We start from the raw sequence: 20,364 nt of genomic DNA, 5'->3' as shown, positions 1-20,364 counted from the left end.
TTGGTAAGTTGGATGTGGTCAAAAATGAGATGGCAAGAATAAATGTTGACATCCTGGGCATCAGTGAACTAAAATGGATGGGAATGGGCGAATTCAGTTCGGATGACCATCATATCTACTACTGTGGGCAAGAATCCCGTAAAAGAAATGGAGTGGCCCTCATAGTCAACAAAAGAGTGGCAAAAGCTGTATTGGGATGCAATCTCAAAAATGATAGAATGATCTCGATACGAATCCAAGGCAGACCTTTTAGCATCACAGTAATCCAAGTTTATGCACCAACCACTGGTGCTGAAGAAACTGAAATTGGCCAATTCTATGAAGACTTACAACACCTTATAGAATTGACACCAAAGAAGGATGTTCTTCTCATTATAGGGGATTGGAATGCTAAAGTAGGGAGTCAAGAGATAAAAGGAACAACTGGCAAGTTTGGCCTTGGAGTTCAAAACGAAGCAGGGCAAAGGCTAATAGAGTTCTGCCAAGAGAACAAGCTGGTCATCACAAACACTCTTTTCCAAGAACACAAGAGACGACTCTACACATGGACATCACCAGATGGGCAGCATCGAAATCAGATTGATTATATTCTCTGCAGCCAAAGATGGAGAAGCTCTATACAGTCAGCAAAAACAAGACCTGGAGCGGACTGTGGCTCAGATCATCAGCTTATTATAGCAAAATTCAAGCTTAAACTGAAGAAAGTAGGAAAAACCACTGGGCCGGTAAGGTACAATCTAAGTCAAATCCCTTATGAATACACAGTGGAAGTGAGGAACAGGTTTAAGGATTTAGATTTGGTGGACAGAGTGCCTGAAGAACTATGGATGGAGAAACTTCCGGGTTGGCGCCTCCGGCAATGGCTGAGCTCCTCCGATCGGGAGGAACTTACTCCGTGAAAAACAGGGTCTGACTGCCACGGCGAAGGTGGAGACCCACTGAAATCACAGGCGGAAGAAGCCTGTGAACCTGGGATTCGGCTGGCACCTTTTGTGCCTCCCCTACTCGCGGGGAAACCCTGTTTTGGGGATCCGGAGCGACGTGGGGTGAGCGGCGCGGTGCTTTGAATCGACTGCTTCTTTCACGGAATGAAGCCGCATTGCTGTTGCTGGAGAGCGCTGACTTTTTCCTGTGGACAATTGCATTTTAAACAACTAACCGTGAGTAGAACGGAAAATTGGATCTTTAAGTACCTTAATTTGGCGCCGAAGCGGGAAGGTCATAAATAGGAAGTCCGCCTTCCGCTTTTGTAAATAGACTGAAGCAAAGATGTTACAAGCTAAAGTCTTTGAAAGCTTTTGATAAAGGATTAAATCTCCATCGGTTAAAAATACAAAAACCCCCTTGGAAGCAGGTGAAGAGGGGGGAAATTTTGAACTTAGTAAGCCTGCAGAAGTGAGGGGAAAATCAAATTACCACAGCTCTGAACCTGGGAACGGGCTGCCAGATGACGCTTGGGGAAAGTTTATTGACAGAACGGATTTGACAGCTAGCTAAAATAAGAGCAAGATACTGTTTCCATTGTCCTCTTCTGCATTTAAAATGGAGGGGAAAGTAACTGAAAATCGAAACTATGTTTATTGCCTGAGTTGTGCTTGAAAGAACTGATACAAGTGGAGACTGTTTCCCTCTAGAGGGAGCCTTTGAAATTGTTATAGGAGTGTAACTGGGAGGTCTCCAGCTGCAAGATAAGGATTCTGAGAACCAGAGATTGACCTTGGACCATTCAAAATGTTAATAGGAGAAGTTATTTTGACTGCATTATGTAAGACAAACTATTTGCTGGAAGAGATTCATAAAAAGATGGATGACATGACTTTTAAAATTGATAATTTGGAACAGAAAGTGACTAATATGAGACAAAAAGCGAGCACCAACACAGAAATAATTCAGGACCTGGCACAGGAACCTACCTTGGCAGAACAAATGGTGGAGGAAAAGGAGAAAGTCGTTGTTTTTGAACCTAAAATAACACAAGCGGGATCCTTAGTTCTACAGAAGCAAATTGAGGACTATAAATTGAGGCCTTTTATGATTGAATCTAGAAAAAGCCAGATTTTGAGGATTGGATCCCGGCTTGGACTGAAGAAGGAAAGTTGGAAAGATCTCTCTATCCAGGGATTAATTGACTTTTGGGACATGGACTTGGATTTGAAGGAGATTGAAGTTTTGGGGGCCTTTGGATTTGGAGGAATCTTGAAATACATCCTGAAACACTGTATAGACCCTAGCTTCAACTATGGAAATTTGGCTGAACGGTCCAGAAGGAATAAAAGTAATGTTAGGATGGAGTTCTCTCGAGATTTGCTCTCTAGCATTAAAGAATATGAAGAAGATCTGCAGAAGGGACCTGGAAAAGAGTTAAGAGCCTCGGACATAAGATCTCCAGGTTGATGGACTATATGGAATTGACGGAAAGGACTGGCAGAATCTGAAACCAGGGAGAGGAGTTGATGGAAGAAGATTGGAAAATTTAAAGTTTATATATAGAAATATCGCAAAATTTATGAGTGATAGAAAAATGGTGGATTGATATTTTATGGATTTAGCAGAAATGTTATAAGGAGTTAAGCATATATAAGTATTTTAGTTTTAATGTTAAAATAAGGTTAAAAAATTGGTGAAAGGAGGGAAAGTAAAGTTACGTTATATTGAGATAAATTACAGAACAAAAATTGGAAAAGATGGAAAGGATTTGCTGAAATAGTTAATCGAATTAGAATACAAAAAAGGGAGGTGTGAGGAGGTCAAGGAAACAAGCAAATGAAAGATAAGTTGGGAAGATTAGTTGTGTTTTTTGTTTTTGTTTTTTTGTTTTTGTTTTTTCCCTTATTGTGATGTGTTGTTTTGTTTTTGTTTAATATGGTGTTATTACTTTTACTTTTGCTTTTTGTAACCCTTAAAAATTTAAATAATTATTATTTTTAAAAAAGAAGAAGAAGAACTATGGGTGGAGGCTCGCAACATTATACAGGAGGCAGCGACAAAAACCATCCCAATTAAAAGGAAATGCAAGAAAGCAAAGTGGCTGTCCAATGAGGCCTTACAAATAGCGGAGGAGAGAAGGCAAGCAAAATGCGAGGGAGATAGTGAAAGATACAGGAAATTGAATGCAGATTTCCAAAAAAAATAGCAAGGAGGGACAAGAAGGCCTTCTTAAACGAGCAATGCAAAGAAATAGAGGAAAACAACAGAATGGGAAGAACCAGAGATCTGTTCAAGAAAATTGGAGATATGAAAGGAACATTTCGTACAAAGATTACCATAATAAAGGACAAAAGTGGTAAGGACCTAACAGAAGCAGAAGACATCAAGAAGAGGTGGCAAAAATACACAGAGGAATTATACCAGAAAGATATGGATGTCTCGTACACCCCAGGTAGTGTGGTCCCTCAAACCTATAACAATTTGTTGGTGCTTAAACAAAGTAATGATACAAAGTCCTGTGCAAAATGCCTACTGTCCAATAGCTGTAGCCACCTAACAATAACACCTGAGCCTGGCAGCTGGCACTCACGTTCCTGAAGACAGGAACAAGCAGGATTCTTCCTCATCCTGCTGTTTTCAGGTCCTGGCCACACACCTTCAATGACTGAAGGCAGTCATGTGGTTGTTATAGGAATTCTAAGATCTCAAATATAGAATAAATATTGATAATTGCACAAGGTAAACACACATGCAGTGGTACCTCGGTTCTCAAACGTCTCTGTTGACGACCATTTCGGAACCCAAACACTGAAAACCCAGAAGTAAATGCTTCCTTTTTTTGAAAGCACCTCAGAAGTCGAATGGCTTCCGCTGCGTGTTTTTCAATTTTCTCAATTGAATTTGCAGACAGCCCTTTGCACCTTGGTTTTCGGACGTTTCGGAACTCAAAGGGTCTTCCAGAACGGATTATGTTCGAGAACCGAGATACCACTGTATATACCATATGTCTAAAATAATACAGGAGAGCAATCCAAAAACCCTCTTGGCTCTCCTGAAGACTTATTTCCTCTGCCTCCTTAATCCCCCTTGCCTGAGAACATGAAGGCAGATAGCAGTCAGAGGAAGTTTCTGAAGGGATTCCTCTCCTATATCTAGGAACCTCCTTTGTATTAATTGCCATTGTTTGCCCAGATGCTCTGCATTGAGGGATATCTGACCGGCATCCTGATTGTCTTATCAAATGCTAATGTTTTGTGTAAACTGTGTCTGGAACATGTAAAACTTGCTAAATCCTCAGGAATATCACACCTTGGCCTGCCTGAGCCACAGTAACCCCACCTTGTGTGTGATGTAAATTCTGACTGTTTGTAGATGCAATGTCCTTCTTCTCCACGCCAAAATGCAAACCCTTAAAAGAGATGTTTCTTCTTGGTTCCTGGTCTCTCTTGTCTCCTTGCTAGAAGGGGAGAGAGCTCTGTTGCAACAGAAAAATAAAGATCTGCCTTGCTTTCACTGCATCCTGTCTCCATCCATTCATCTCTGACCAATCATGGACTTAGGGTACTCAGTCTCTTTGTGGAGTTGGGCAGCAAAAGCCACACACTCCTATTTTTTCATATCATGGTTAACACAGAGTAGCCCTGCTCCTGCTGCACAAACCAGCCATGCCTTCTGCATGTTTGGGCAGCATGCGATGGGGATCTATGTGCATACTAACAAGTCATTCAGGTGCTGCTCTTTCGAGCACATGCTACCAGGCATTCCAAACCTTGGACCAGAAACATGTTCTGAGGCTGAGGACTAGTCTAGGGATACGGTGCTTGACTGCTCCCCAGAAGCTAGCATGCATGAGGAAGAAGAGTTTATCTGAAGAAGAAGAAGAAGAAGAAGAAGAAGAAGAAGAAGAAGAAGAAGAAGAGTTTGGATTTGATATCCCGCTTTATCACTACCCGAAGGAGTCTCAAAGCGGCTAATAATCTCCTTTTCCCTTCCTCCCCCACAACAAACACTCTGTGAGGTGAGTGGGGCTGAGAGACTTGGGAGAAGTGTAACTAGCCCAAGGTCACCCAGCAGCTGCATGTGGAGGAGCAGAGACGCGAACCCGGTTCCCCAGATTACGAGTCTACTGCTCTTAACTACTACACCACACTGGCTCTGGTGGTCTTCTCCTGGGTGGACTAGCTTTCTTTGAAGTGCAGAAGCTAAATGGCAGGTAGGCTTGGCGGTCATCTTCCCTATAATCAAAAATGGAAGGAGGGTGATTCCACCAAGCTGCTACTGAGTCTAATTAGCAAACTTGATGCTGGACACTTGACATATTTCTGCTAGAAATTTCTAAGGCTAGTTGCACCACCTCCTCTCTTCTGCTGAGCTGTTCATTTTGGGATGCATGCCTCCCAAGAACCTATCGAGGAAGTGGTGCAGCCCACGCCCAGTTTCAATTTTCAGTTACTTTTACTCCTTTTTAAACGCAGAAGGAGACAATGGAAGCAATGTATTTCTCTTATTTAACTAGCTGTCAACAAACGTTTTATTCACAGTCAATGAACTTTCCCAAAACGTCAGTCTTACTAGCAGCCCGTTTCCAGGTTCAGAGCGGTGGTAATCTAACTTTCTTCACTCTCTCCTGCAGGCTTACGTGATCCAAAATTTCCCCCCTCTTCTCCTGCTTCCAAGGGGGGGTTAATGATTTTAGCCGATGGAAGTTTAATCTACAGAGGACTTTCCAAGACTTTAGCTTACAAGCTCTTTGCTTCAATCTATTTACAAAAGGGGAAGGCGGACTTCCTGTTTGAAACCTCCCCGTTTCGGTGCCAAATTAAGACGTTTAAAAATCCAATTTTTCGTTCCACTCACGGGTAGTTGTTTAAAATCAAATTGTCCACAGGAAAAAGTCAGCGCTCTCCGACAACAGCAATGCGGCTTCACTCTGTGAAAGAAGCAGTCAATTCGAAGCACCGCACCACTCACCCCACATCGCTCCGGATCCCCGAAACCGGGTCTCCCCGTGAGTAGGGGAGGTGCAAAAGGTGCCAGCCAAATCCCACATTCACAGGCTTCTCCCGCCTGTGATTTTTAGTGGGTCTCCGCCTTCGCCGTGGCGGCCAGACCCTGATTTCCACGGGGCTAATTCCTCCCGATCAGAGGAATTCCGCCATTTGCCAGAGACGCCAACCTGGAAGTCCCTTTATTTTATTTTTTTAAGCCTCTAGTCCATTGATTTATGGAAATTTAGTTGAGCAATTTTTTGCTCAATTGTCCTTACAAAGTAAGCCCGAACCCATCTTCCAGAATTCTAACCAATAACTCTAACTCTAATTCTAACTGTAAACTCAAAGAGTAGGTTGCAGGCAATTTTGTTTAATTGCATTCTAACAGCTAACAGCTCAGACTTAAATCTCACCATTGTTGCAACTACAGGGATGCAACTACATTTAGAGGATTTCCCATGCTTTGCCACCAAGTAAGAGTTCTGGATGACCAAACCAGCAGTAGTGGGAATTGTAATAATAATTATATATTGGTTCCATTAAAGAAAGTCCAAAGTCAATGTAAACTGCATTCAACTTTGTCTTATAGCAGTCTGTCCATCACCCTATAGATTAAGGTAACAGAAGCATGTTGGTGAAAGAAAGAAAGAAAGAAAGAAAGAAAGAAAGAAAGAAAGAAAGAAAGAAAGAAAGAAAGAAAGAAAGAAAGCTCTGTCTTCCTTCACTCATACATTTTTCTGCACGTTGTTGTTTAGTTGTGTCTGACTCCTCATGACCCTGTGGACCAGAGCACGCCAGGCACTCCTGTCTTCCACTGCCTCCTGCAGTTTGGTCAAACTCATGCTGGTAGCTTCGAGAACCCTGTCCAACCATCTCGTCCTCTGCCGTCCCCTTCTCCTTGTGCCCTCCATCTTTCCCAACATTAGGGTCTTTTCCAGGGAGTCTTCTCTTCTCATGAGGTGAGCAATATGCAGAAACAGAAGAAACTGAAAAATGAAGCTGCCTTTGAATAAGAGTGGCTGAGATGGCATTTCAAGAAGAAACATTTCAAAGGAAGACTTTCCTTTGCTAAACAAAGAAATAAAAACCATCAATAATATGTTTATAGGCATTTTTTGCAGACACTCACCCGGTCAAAGCCCCTATCTGAGAGCAGCAGTACAATCTCCTTCTCATCAGGTTAAAATACAAACATTGAACCACAGCACTATCATGCATTTCAGGGGGGAGGGGAGATATAAGCAACTAAGTATTCAAATTTACAACTATTTTTACTGGAAGGAAACCAGCACAGACAGATAACTGATCAGATAATGGAAAATAGCAACTAGTTAAATATTGTCACACAGCAGCCCAATCTCTGAGGGCTGCGAGATTCCAGGAGTCCCAGGCGCTTCCCCAGGGTTTGTGTTTCCTTCAGAATGAGGGACAGTGGAGGCTATGGTGTCTTTATGAGATATGGTTTATTTACACATATATGCAACCTGAGCCTACAATGGTGGGGGGGGGGGGGCACATCAAAGCATTAACATCTCAAGAGGGTTTTGCTTCCCCCATAGCCACAGCCTTGGATGTGAGCAGAAATCAGGCATGTCTCTCCGTCAGAGGCTTCAGCCTGTTTCTTCCTCCAGCTTCTAGCTTACACACAAACAACTCAGCCTTTACTGTATTTTCTAAGGGGAGGGGGCCACCCATTTGTTGTCTGGCACAGATCCGCTTCCTTGGTTACCTTAATGGCCTGTTACCTCATCCTTCCTTCCTTCCTTCCCTCCCTCCCTCCTTCCTTCCTTCCTTTCTTTCTTTCTTTCTTTCTTTCTTTCTTTCTTTCTTTCTCTCTCTCTCTCTCTCTCTCTCTCTCTCCTCTTTATTTCTATTGTCCCTTTCTTTTCTTCCTCTGCTTTTCTACTTTGAATCTTTTGTAGCTTCAGTTTTACTGTATTATGGAAAAATCTCAATTAAAAAATCTTAATTATTTATAAGGGTCTTGGTATACAGCCTACTCACCACCAAACTAATAACAATATGTCATGGAGAAATCCTCTTTTTAGAATAAGAGGGAAACGTGCAAAGTTAAATACTGCTTTGTAGTTATAATTTAGGACTAGAATCAGGATATTTTTGAAATGTGTATGAATGTAATAATTCACTGTGTGCTTTCAAAGAATGGGGAAAGAACACCTATTAATAGCCATGGCATCTGCTACAAAACGAGACATTGTGCAAGATAAGCAGCTTCAAAGGAAATCTCATTGTAAGCAGAACCTCCTCAGGAAGCTTCTGAACTTCTTAGAACTATCAACTGTTCTTTCTTCTGTTATTAGCAGTTTCAGTTGTTAAGCAGCATTTGGTAGCCAAACATTTGGTCAGTGGTTTCCCCCCCAAAAAAATAATATAAATGTTTGGGGGTACTCTTATTTTGAGTCAAGAAAATCACTATCTTATGGTTCAAATCAGGAAAAAGAAATACAGTAAATCAGGGATGTCCAACAGGTCAATCGCGATCTACTGGTAGATCTCCCTGAGGTTTTGGTAGATCACGGTCGATCTCTGGCTCCCTTTCCTTAGCGTTGCTAAAACTGACTCCTGCCCTGGCTTCCATTGTTGTTTGATCTCTGGAAGGGAATATGGAGCTTTCTCTGTGCTGAATCCCCCCCCAAAAAAGGGGGTTTCCTTCTCAAATAAAGCTCAACAACTTTGAGCTGAACCCCCAAAAACGGGAGTAGATCACTGCCAGTTTTTAATTCTGAAAGCAGATCGCAGTCTCTTGAGAGTTGGCCACCCCTGCAGTAAATGGACAAAGTACAAAGATTCACAAAATGTTTAGGGGTATGTATACCCCTGCGTCCTCCCCCCCAAAAAAGAACTGCATTTGGTCATAGAGTATTCTGTGTGCACGCAGGAAAGCTTCTGCAGAACACCAGCAGAGACCAGGATGACAGGGCTCATTTCAACCAAAGCTGCATCCCAAATCTTTTTAACACCAATAGTATTTCACAGCTCCTTCCAAATTCTTCATGAAATGTGCAATCATTAGTTGCACTGCCACTAAAACACAACTTCCCAACACTTTTCAAATTCAAATTCCTATTCAAGAACATGTCTAATAAATCTAAATAACAATCCAGCTCTAAAGTTGATTACTTATATTCTCAATTTCATGAACGACTTGTTTCTAGAAATACTGAAACTGCGGAAAAGAAAGGAAGGAAATATCTAAATATCTAAATATTTAGAAATATCTAAAATGGAACCTGATCATGGTTTTGTGCATTGCAGCAAGTGAAGAGCGCAAGGAATTCTTCTTGGGTACTAGTAAAAGCTCTGCTGTTGGTACCTCAAATAACTCTTCTGGGTACTTCTAGGTCCCTAAGCATCAAAGAAAGAGGTCTATTTTGATTAAAACAAGACTGGCACAATGTGTTAGGTACTCCTGGTAAGAGATCCCTACAGCTGATATAATACAAAGTAATTTATTAAATACATTAACAAGGTTGTTTAAATGCCATTTCAAACTGCAAATAGAAACCCCAAGTACAAATTGTGCAGCTACTTTGACATTTGCTACTTTCCTTCTTTCATGGCCCCCCGGAACATGTGGGCTCTTCACAGAGCGTAAGTGGAACCCCGTATCATATAAATATCAAAGTGTGCTATTTTAAAGCAAAATGGCATAACTCTTTGGTCTGGGAGTCACACTGCCAAGTAGTTAGCCAACAGAATGAATCCAGTGAGGCCCAAACTTTTTTCAAAGAGGGCCAGATTTGATGAAGTGAAGGACCGTGAGGGCCGACCAAAGGGCCAACCAAAGTTGTTAACCTTTTTTTAGGATTGAAGTGTTGTTGAGGGGTTTTTTGGATTTTGCCCCAGGAAATAAACTGCCACAGGGGCTTCATTAAACTGACCGGCAGGCCAGATTAAGCCCCCCATCATGGTTTTCAATGCTGTGCCATGTAGATTCATTCGAGGAAAATACAGCCGCAGCAGTAGAAACAGAATACCACCTTTATTAGGATCAACTAAAAGCCATAAACCAGTAAGCTAGCTTCCTGTCCCAGGCTGGATGTTAAGACCCTCCCATTCCTTTGCCTGATGATTGGATTTCATAGTTAATTTGATGCTGTGACCATCTTCTGTGGCAACAATGACTGCTGCTCCTAAAAGAAAACAGAGGGCTCCTCCAGACTACTGTTTTATTGTGTGTGTATTCTGAAACATCTTCTTAACATTAGTGCATTAGTTGTAGATTTATTCTGCTTGCAGTTTGCTTTGCAGTGCTTCCGCAATGGTACCGCATTATTGCTGTCTATAGCACACAATAAAACTGATAATAATAATAATAATAATAATAATAATAATAATAATAATAATAATTTATTATTTATACCCCACCCATCTGGCTGAGTTTCCCCAGCCACTCTGGGCGGCTTCCAACAGAATATTAAAATACAATAACCTATTAAACATTAAAAGCTTCCCTTAACAGGGCTGCCTTCAGATGTCTTCTAAAAGCCTGGTAGTTGTTTTTCTCTTTGACATCTGGTGGGAGGGCATTCCACAGGGCGGGTGCCACTACCGAGAAGGCCCTCTGCCTGGTTCCCTGTAACTTGGCTTCTCACAGCGGGGGAACCACCAGAAGGCTCTTAGCACTGGACCTCAGTGTCCGGGCAGAACAATGGGGGTGGAGCCGCTCCTTCAGGTATACAATAAAACTAGAACATTTATGCGATAAAAAGGTGGGATTTCAGCAGTAAGTTACAGGATATACAGTACTGAAAGTGGGATTGTTTATGACTGCTCCAAAAGCATCAGGAGCACAGATTGTCATGAATTTTTTAAAAAATGACCGCTGAACAGCCGTCATGTGACACCCCTCCTCACAAAAATTGTGCAAACAAATCAGGCTGAATGCTTAATGAACAGGTGACCTGGAAGCCACCAGACTGAGACCCAAACAGCATGATTATTTTAAAATTGTGCAACAGCCTTTATGAATCAAAGACTGTTTCCTGAGAGCATGACCCGCCTCATCATAGAAATTATGCTTTCCTGTAGGCACAAACACAAGATTCTCTCAACGTTAAAAAATATGCTCTGTAAATACAAGCAATGTGGATTGAATATGTTGAATGATAATGAAAAGTTTCATGAGTAAAATATGAAGAGCAGAAGCATATTGTCATAATGACTATTGTGGGTTTAGTTAAGTAATGCTGCTTTGCTATATTCCTGTTCAGCATAAAGTCCAAACCACTTCATCCTTCCTGAACATTTTCGTCAATAAAAAGAGTGTATATAATTGTCCATTCACCAATTTATCATGGTTGGAGTTATTTCACAAGTAAGTTTCTTACAGTTTGACACTGCTGGTTCTGTGAACCAGCCTGAGACCTCCAGGTATAGGCCATTATATAAATTCAATAAATAATAATAATAATAATAATAATAATAATAATAATAATAATATATTTCACATTTTACTTTTTAGTATTCTTTTGCCCCTTCTAAATCAATAAAAGAACTGGAAGTTTAAAACATCTCTACCTCTGAAACATTACATGTTTATTAAAAAAAATAAATGTATTTCCTGAGAATCATTACTATTCATAACAACAATCGCAGAAGGCAAATATTGCAAAGGAACAAACATTCTTATGGTACTTTAAGCCAGAGAGTTGTACCCAACTACACAGAGTAAACCCATTTACATTAATGGACCTCAGTCATGTTTATTACTTTTGATGGGTCTACTCTGACTAATGTTGGATTCACTGATAATTATTTTATTAAGACATAAGCATTCATGAACTAGAGTCCTGTTCACTCAATGTATGAAGCACTGATATAAGCAAGGATATGCAAACTTGTTCATTTCAATTTTCCCAGTTTTCCAATCTTAGGTCCACATTTCCACATCAGTTTGTGAATTTTTTTTTTTTTTTTTGAGTTCTCATTAAAATCCACCAGCATTTTAATGCAAATTACTCCTGTTATACACACGCTCATATGTGATTTGCCTAAGACACATTTTTGCAAAGCCACCTCCTCTAAATGTATGTTATTTTCATGTATATGCACATTTTTATGGACACTTAACCCGAGTAGATGCATTTTTGTACAAATTAATTGTCTGGAAAACTACATTGCAAAGTTCAGAGAAGTGTGGATTTTGAAGGATAGCCGTTTCCATGGTGTTTGTGAATTAAATCAAATTTGGGGCAGGTGTGTGCATGTATTTGCAGGGAAAGAATAAGCAGTGAGGGGCAAGGGAAATAAAATATAAAAAACACAGTCTGACTGTTACATCAAAACTTAAACAAAAGTGATCCAACTACTCCCTGAATATTGCATAGGGTGAGTTCAAATGAAATGGTGCATATAAGAGGCTGCAAATGATTTCAGCCACGTCTAAGTCACTCGTCAAGTGCTACCATAATACAGTAAGGGTAAACAATGAAAAAACTGCAAGGTTGAATTTCAGCAGAACAAAGAAACAACTGGTCAAATGTAGCTAGGGGCTACATGTTCACAGAAAGAGACTTCCATTAGAGTTACCATACATCCAGAATTTCCTGGACATGGCTGGAATTCAGTCATAGGAAACAGTGTCCATGTGGAAATCGCTGAACAGTGTCCAGATTTTCACTTTTTGAAGTAAGGCAGCCCTGCTTCCATGGATCTGTCTCTAGCCGGGTGGTGTATCAGACACAAAGACCTATGCTCCAGATGTGATTTTCTTCTATGAGCCAACCTTTTGCACAAAGCTAAAATCCTATTGAAAGGCTGATTGGCAGGAGGAGGAAGGTGGTGGTCTAGATTCACTAAACAGCTGGTTGTCAACATTTCAGCTTTCTTTAAAACAGGATACACGGGTGTAGCTGACCCACATGCATTCAGTTGGAGTGTAGCCACTGCACGTAGTTTTCCTCCCACAACAAGAGAAACAAATGAAAAACCCTGCTCATCGTTCATTAGTAGAAATAAGTCGTTGCAAGTTGATCATTTTTTTGTTTGAAACACCATGTGAATTTGGTACATTAAGAAATGCTAGTGGAAGTGATGTTGTCAAAAGAGTCCGTTTACCATGTACAAATGGTGGCTGTAACAGCATCATCCATCAAAGTAGGCTTTTGAAACAGCTGCGCCAGAAGTTGTTAAAAGGATACGAGGGTTTCTGTTGTATTGAGAGAGGTTGGCACCAAAGGTAGTTCTGGAGAAATCTGGTGTCCTGGTGGCATTCGGTATCTGACCTTTTTCCAGAACTTGGTATTTGCAGAATAAGAATGCTTCTTCGTAAGGTCACCTTTCCATCTAATGGCTCCCTGCTTTTGCTTGATGTATCTAATGGATTCTGGCAAGCTGCTGTAATCCTCTATTTTACCCATTTCGATCAGAATGACTTTCATTCCAGCACTTTCACTCATAAGGGCATTGTACAAAGCTATTTGCTCCTCAGGAACACCTTGTGATATACTGTAGGTTTGGAATCCTGGTACTAAAATAATGATTAGCCTTCTGCTTTGCTTAATGGTTTCATCAATAACGTTGACTACAGCTGTAAATTAAATAAATAAATAAGATAAATACCACATCAAATATGGGCTTCTGCAAGTAAATCACCTACTTTTTGTGATATTCATGGATTCTTATCGATGCAGGAATTTTTCTTAGGAGGAAAAATCCCAGATATCTGACTATATGCACATAACATATTGATGCCTTGGGATTTGAAATACGTATTCAACTCTGTGTGGGTATCCAACTTTGGCTCAAAAGCAAGCAAGCAGGATGGATAGGTTCGTGCTCCATATTAAACAGAACTGCAAGATGTCTATTAGTTATTGCAAGTTATTAACACCTCATTAGTTTATGGATGAGACTGAGACAACCTCTTTCATTTAAAGAACAATGATGAATGAATGCTTTTTTCTTTTCTTTTTTTACCTTTTCCTGGTAAGTCATCCCGGCCAAGGATAAATAGATTATACCCACACTTTTTCTCCAAAACCTCAGGAAGCACTTTCAGAGCAAAACAATCTTGGGTATCTGTTTTTGGATACAGTACGTAGGCATCATAGATCTTGCCATCTGAAACTGAACACCACATGTAAACCTCTAATATTTTACTCTTTGATACTTGCATTTCCAGTTTTACTTAGTAAACCCCCTCCGGGAAAAGCTAATTTCTGAATAGCAGCTGGTTAAGGAACAACATTGGGCAGATGCCATGATTTGATTCTATCTGGACTGCGTGTCAATATGGCAGCAGCCTGCAGTGGAAGACTCCTGGACTGATTAGGCAACACCAGTTTGTGAAGAGATTATGCGAATTTACAGAGGGGAATCTTGGATTACAGATTTGGAGCATAAAGAAGAAGAAAGACATAAAATCCACACAGAAATGTTTTGACTTAACTCATTTGCAGAATGAACTCAGAGATTGTTGAAAATAATGGATTAACATCAGAATGAATTATGGGAATTATTGTAATGGTTATGAAGTAGAACTATGAGGTGATTAGGATTCCCTCCAATCTCAAAGCATGGGAAGTCAGCCAAAAATTTATAATTAGGCATAATATTGGGAGTGTTCGATTACTGGATAATTTGTATAATTTAGAATGTATAATATAGTTTGATTGGATTGTTAAAATGGAATTTTAATAAATATTATTTTTAAAAAAGAAAAGAAAGAAACTGAACACCACAGACCAAGGTAATTGGCAGAGCTAAATAATAACATAAGGTGCTAGGTATACTGTGTTATTTTTATGCTGCCTATTATCAGCAAGTAGATCAGCATATATCTCATGTTTTTAAGTGACATTCAATGGGCAAGCCTGCTTTGGGACAAGATACAGGGGCAGCTTGGGCTGTGAGCTTTATTTCGGTTCCTTCCTCCAGCCATTTTTTATCCTAGGAGTTTGCACGCGAGGACCTGGCATTGTGGCTACTTCTAAAGCCAAGATGGTCAACTCCTGGAAGTGGATGAGTCAGAGATGAGCCACGTTACTAGCCCTGCCCATCTGGTTTCTACAGCAACAGCATGGAAGGTGCAATGGAATGGCACCTCTGATAACAAAATAATCGGCATTGAATCCCAACCATTAGCAACTGTCTTGCAACCACTCCATCTGTAGATATCACATGACTACAGCTGCCCATTGCTTTGCTATGGCATGTTTTCCGCACCCCCTTCTTTGCTTTTATTTTTGTGGCCGCAGATACGGGCACTGCATTCCTTCTCTTTCATAGTACTTTGCAGTAAATAATATACCATTACCTTTTTTATGAAGAAAAGGGTGGCATGACTTCCGATACCAAAGTACAAGCTCAATCTTGAACAATACGCAGATTAGCACAGGAATAAAGATGAGCAATACGAGTGCAATCAGTCCCAAGATATTTTTGGCTGAAATGGAAAAGAAAATGAAAATGAAAAAAATGGAGCCACTCAGATGTACCAGAATCAGACAAGCAAAGCATATATGAATATTTCAAAGTAGGGTATGCAACTGGGATCCCACTAGGACAGGAATTGGAAATGTTGGGTCCTCCAGGTGTTAGAATCATACAACTATAGAGCTGGAAGGGACCAGAAGGGTCATCAGCTAGATGCATTGCAGAATAGAAGATGGACCACAACTCCCATTATCCTAGAGCAGGGGTCAGCAAACTTTTTCAGCAGGAGGCCAGTCCACTCTCCCTCATACCTTGTGGGGGACCGGACTATATTTTGGAGAAAAAAATATGAATGAATTCCTATGCCCCACAAATAACCCAGAGATGCATTTTAAATAAAAGCACACATTCTACTCATGTAAAAACACGCTGATTCCTGAGGGTCCTCAACCCTCCAGAGGCAATTTGAAAGGTGTGTTTATTCATTTGCATTCTTCACAATTATTCATTTTTTTACTAATAAAAATACCAGATGACATACGTACATGGGCGTTGTATTAAGAAGTATGCAGCAACTTCGCCTGCCTGGCAAACAAACTGCTGGTCATAATCTTCATTTTTCACCTCATTGATGGTCAGAGGGACTACATAAGCCCATGCTCCTTCAACAGGGAAGTCTTTTCTGTTCAAAAAGTAGTAGAAGTACACACTGAAAATGTGTTCTAAGGGAGTATTGTGGGGGTTGCAGCAAGGGGTTTCCAGGTGCAAAAACTGCAGCCCAGATTTAAACTAGCTGTTTGGTGGACAAGGTCACATCACTCACTCTTGGGCCGATTCAATCTACCCTGTCATGCAGCTGTGCAGATTGTATACATGGCCATTTCCTAAACAAGATCCTGTGTGGAATCTGCTGTGGACAAAGCTGAAGGACAGAAGTGTCCCATGCCATTTGTCATGGGTACACAACGAGAGGAAACAAATCATGCTGGATTTATTTACGTTAAAAATGGATATTGCAATTTCTTTCCACTTCTATTACTTTCTTTCACACACCTTTAAACCAATTTTCTGCTTCTTTCTCTATTACACATTGCAATTGAGTAGATTGGAAGTCTAACACAAAGGTGGGGTGAGGGGTGAGGGATGGTGATGGGAAAAGGAAGTATCTGTGGGATTGAGTGTGGGTATGTATGAACATTTTTAAGGATTGTATGAAATGTATGTTTGTACAGTGGTGCCCCGCAAGACGAATGCCTCGCAAGACGAAAAACCCGCTAGACGAAAGGGTTTTCCATTTTTCGAGGCGCTTCGCAAGACGAATTTCCCTATGGGCTTGCTTCGCAAGACGTTTTCGTCTTGCGATTTTTTTCACTCCCCCCCCTTTTTCTAAGCCGCTAATAGCCGCTTAGCCGCTTAGCCGCTAAGCCACTAAGCCGCTAATAGCCGCTAAGCCTCTAATAGCGCTAATCTGCTAAGCCGCTAATAGGGTTGCTTCACAAGACGAAAAAACCGCAAGACGAAGAGACTCGCGGAATGGATTCTTTTCGTCTTGCGAGGCACCACTGTATGTTTGTATATTCGAAACATGTGTGTATTAATGCTGGATTATTTTAATAATAAAAACTTGTTTAAAATTTAAAAAAAAGATATACTTACTCGAATCCTTCTTCAATTCTACCTTTAAACAGGAAGTTTACTGGAGTATTATTGACTTTCCAGGTGATGCTATTTAAAGAGTTTCTGTAACTTGACACATTGCACATCGTAAATATTTTGGAGCCTGCAAAATTCATTATCAGAAAATGGCCATAAGACACTTTCAATAAATTGTAGTTGTACAATCATGTGACTGTCATCACATCTTCTGGTATATAATCTCTCAGTCTTTGTGCTAATGTAGTGTTTCAGTGATGTCTACGCTGGCTTGGTCATGTACACAGAATGAAAGATGGCAGGAACCTCAAAGATGTGCTTTACAGGAAAGCTGGATTCAGGCACCAGGCCTGTTGACAGGCCAACCTTGTATTATAAAGATGTCTGCAAATGTCACATGAAGGCTGGCAACATTAACCCCAATGTTTGGGTATCCCTTGCAGATGACTGCAGGGCATGAAGACAGACAGTGGGGTCATGTATCCACAGCAGTGCCCAGAAGAGACCTCTGGGAGGAGCACAGAGAGAAGAAATGTCATGGTACATCTGTAACAGTGAAACCAGATGCCTTCATCTGCCCCATCTGCAATAAAACATGTCTCTCCTATATTGGTCTCTACAGCCACTATAACTCTCCAACAGTTTGACTTTACCCTGATGGCAAACTCTTCCATCCCCTCTTGAGACAGATAGATACCAACGACAACAAGAGTAAACCATGCACAAAATACAATTATCAGAGCTCTGCAGATTTCAAAAAATATTTAGGGGGGAAATTCTGTAGCAAAACCAGGGAGACACTGAACAGTCAAATAAGGAACTACTTAGAAAGTGCAATGCTAGCGATAACTATTGATAACAGTGCCTTCGACTCATGGAAATAATGAAATGATTAGGTTCTTGTTCATTTTGTGTTGTTGTAGGCATTTTTGTTCGGCCAGTTCTCTTTAAAATATGAAAGTACTAAATGACTTACCAAGTTCAGCTTCAATAGTATTATTTCTGGGGTACAGAATCTCAGTTCTTTTCTTTGGTTCATTCGCTAGCAACAGAAGAAGACAGAAATATTTTTATAAGATCAGATAGAGAACAATAACTCTTTTGGGGGGATGGGATTTCCATAATAGTTCAGGTAATAGATATGGTCAATATATAATAATAGATTTTGTCTTGACTCTTGATGATGGGGGGGGAAAGTCCAGGCCTCAGTATGGCCCAGAGGTCTTTACAACAGAAGATGTTCCCTAGGCTCCAGGGCAAGTAGCCACACCCAGCCACACCTCAGGGAGATGGCAGAGAGCTCTCTCCACCCCAGTTTATTATTTAATTTCCACTCCTTCCTTCCTTCCTTTCTTAGGAGCCCAGAAACTGGAAGCCAAAGTCTGCTAGAGAAGAAAGGAGAAAGTCAGAGGAGAAGCCAAATGCCCTGACTTGATACTCTCCTGAACTACCATCAGGACTGGTCTGAGACATTTTGCTGCCAGAGGCAGAACAGCAAGTGCCTTGCCCACAAACAGTGTGACAGACACCCACACTAAATATGGGCACTGGGTAACATGACCAATTTTATGAGTGTGTTAAAAGACACAACTCTCCTGTTTTTAACACAGGAGAGGTCTGGAATCGACTGTTTGTGGCAGCATTTGTGAGTCAGCAGAAGCAAGGTATTGTGCTTCTTTGAAGACTGCCCCTTGCCCACTCCCAGAGGTTCAATGTATGAGGCAGTGGCATACGGTGAATTTTTTGTAAGAGAACAGTGAGGGCCAGAGGTATCAGCTTGCAAGTGTAATGGGGGTGGGGGGAATCACACGCATGAGCACAGCATAGCACCTTCCTCCCTAAACTGGGCAGAAGCTTCCAAGGCTTTGGGAAGGAGGCACCAGGGGAACATTTAGGGGACTAGCCTAGTCCCCGCTAGTCCACTGACCACATGCCACTGGTATGAGGATGCACTTCTGAAACAAAACAAAACTATTTATTTAACGGCATTTAATGAGGATTCCAAATGTGACAGTTACATAAACAAGGCACAAAACTTGGTCCAAAGCACAAACTCTTTGCAAAGAGCTTTAACCCACACTCTTTTTAAAATCAAGTCTCAATATAGACTTTTCCCACCTAGACAAACCAGCAACACTCACTCAACCCTTTGTAGGGTTTCACCTTCCCCCTCAGGGAATCAAACTGGGTTGCCCTGCCTGGTTAAAACTTGTTCCTGACAGAGCAGGTAGCTATCTAACTCACTAACTGGCAGTCAATTCTCTATCTGAGCTCACTCAGACAGATCAAGGTCCCTGCCATCTGCCCTCACCGACTGACAGTCTCTATCTGACTGTTAAACTTCCAGGTTCTCGATTTCTGACCTGCCAATCCCTCCTGATTGGCTGATGGCCCAACCAGCTCTCACTGGTTGCTGGATCCCCAGGAGGCTGACCCAGGGCCTGTCTGTCACACACAGTACCCAAGACCGGCCAAGATATTTCAGCACCTGATCCAGAAAATCACTCAGCCACCTCTCCCTGGGAGTAAAATGATGATGAATTAAATAACTAACAGTCTGCTGTATTTTCATGGCAACTCAAAGTCGGCTGTTTGAGATAGCTACCTCACTCATAGTAGGGCTGGCTCTGGGTACCAGGTGACTCTGCTTTCTGCAGCAGCTGGCCTCCCATTTTCCCCAGCAGGGGATCTTGTCTGCCCTCTGTTGGTGGATTCTGCCTGAACGATAGCCAGGATTGCCTTTCAAGGATTTCAAAGAGCCCCTCTCTCTTTTCCTAACTCAGACAACTGTGCCCAAACTCCACAGGGCAGCAACGAAGGACAAGGACTTTCAAAAGTGGGGAGTGCTTTCCTGCAAGTGCAAAAGACAATAACTACATATCTGACATCCAACAGCAACTCTCCATCTCTATCTCGTGGCCTGCCCAGAGAAAACAAGGGGTGCTTCCAAACTGTGCTTTTACTGCATAATAGCCATGCTTTGCTCACTAACTTTTTACAGGGCAGCTACATAAGCTGTAAAAAAACTGAATATGAGAACAAATTGGCCAACATATAGACAACTATTGAAAGAAGAACAAGGGAAACTCAGATTAAAACCCTTTGAGGAGATACACCAACTTGAAACTGAGAGATGGCATTATATACAACGAGGAAGTATATTTAATTCTGATCAAAAGAAAGGCTTTGCAAAAGAGGATTCAAAATTCAATATTATAATAATTCAAAACAATAAGAAATTGCTATCTAAAACATATAATCTTTTACTGGACTGGGAATTGATGGATGAAGAAGTGAAAGAAACAGTGATTAAATGGGCCCAAGATGTCGGACATACTATTTATCTAGAGCAATGGGAGAAACTCTGGTGAGAAGATATTATATTTACCGCCTT

At 41.1% G+C, this 20,364-nt stretch overlaps 1 protein-coding gene across 1 annotated transcript in view; it reads right to left on the bottom strand.

Moving 5' to 3' along the window:
- Positions 1 to 10,878: 10,878 nt before the first annotated feature.
- The window catches only part of LOC307213917 (uncharacterized protein), a 50,431-nt gene continuing 40,945 nt past the window's right edge, over positions 10,879 to 20,364 (bottom strand). The window contains exons 15-20 of the mRNA XM_079972148.1: positions 17,947 to 18,012; positions 16,974 to 17,097; positions 15,863 to 15,999; positions 15,199 to 15,327; positions 13,860 to 14,009; positions 10,879 to 13,470 (exon numbers count right to left, since the gene is read on the bottom strand). Of these exons, the coding sequence (XP_079828274.1) occupies positions 13,070 to 13,470; positions 13,860 to 14,009; positions 15,199 to 15,327; positions 15,863 to 15,999; positions 16,974 to 17,097; positions 17,947 to 18,012 (1,007 nt within the window). The 3' untranslated portion in view covers positions 10,879 to 13,069. The remainder of the gene's footprint in view (positions 13,471 to 13,859; positions 14,010 to 15,198; positions 15,328 to 15,862; positions 16,000 to 16,973; positions 17,098 to 17,946; positions 18,013 to 20,364) is intronic.

The sequence above is a fragment of the Podarcis cretensis genome (assembly GCF_951804945.1).
Source record: "Podarcis cretensis genome assembly, chromosome: 4".
NCBI lineage: Eukaryota > Metazoa > Chordata > Lepidosauria > Squamata > Lacertidae > Podarcis > Podarcis cretensis.
The sequence above is the reverse complement of the archived record's forward strand: the minus strand, read 5'-3'. Positions and strand labels throughout refer to the sequence as shown.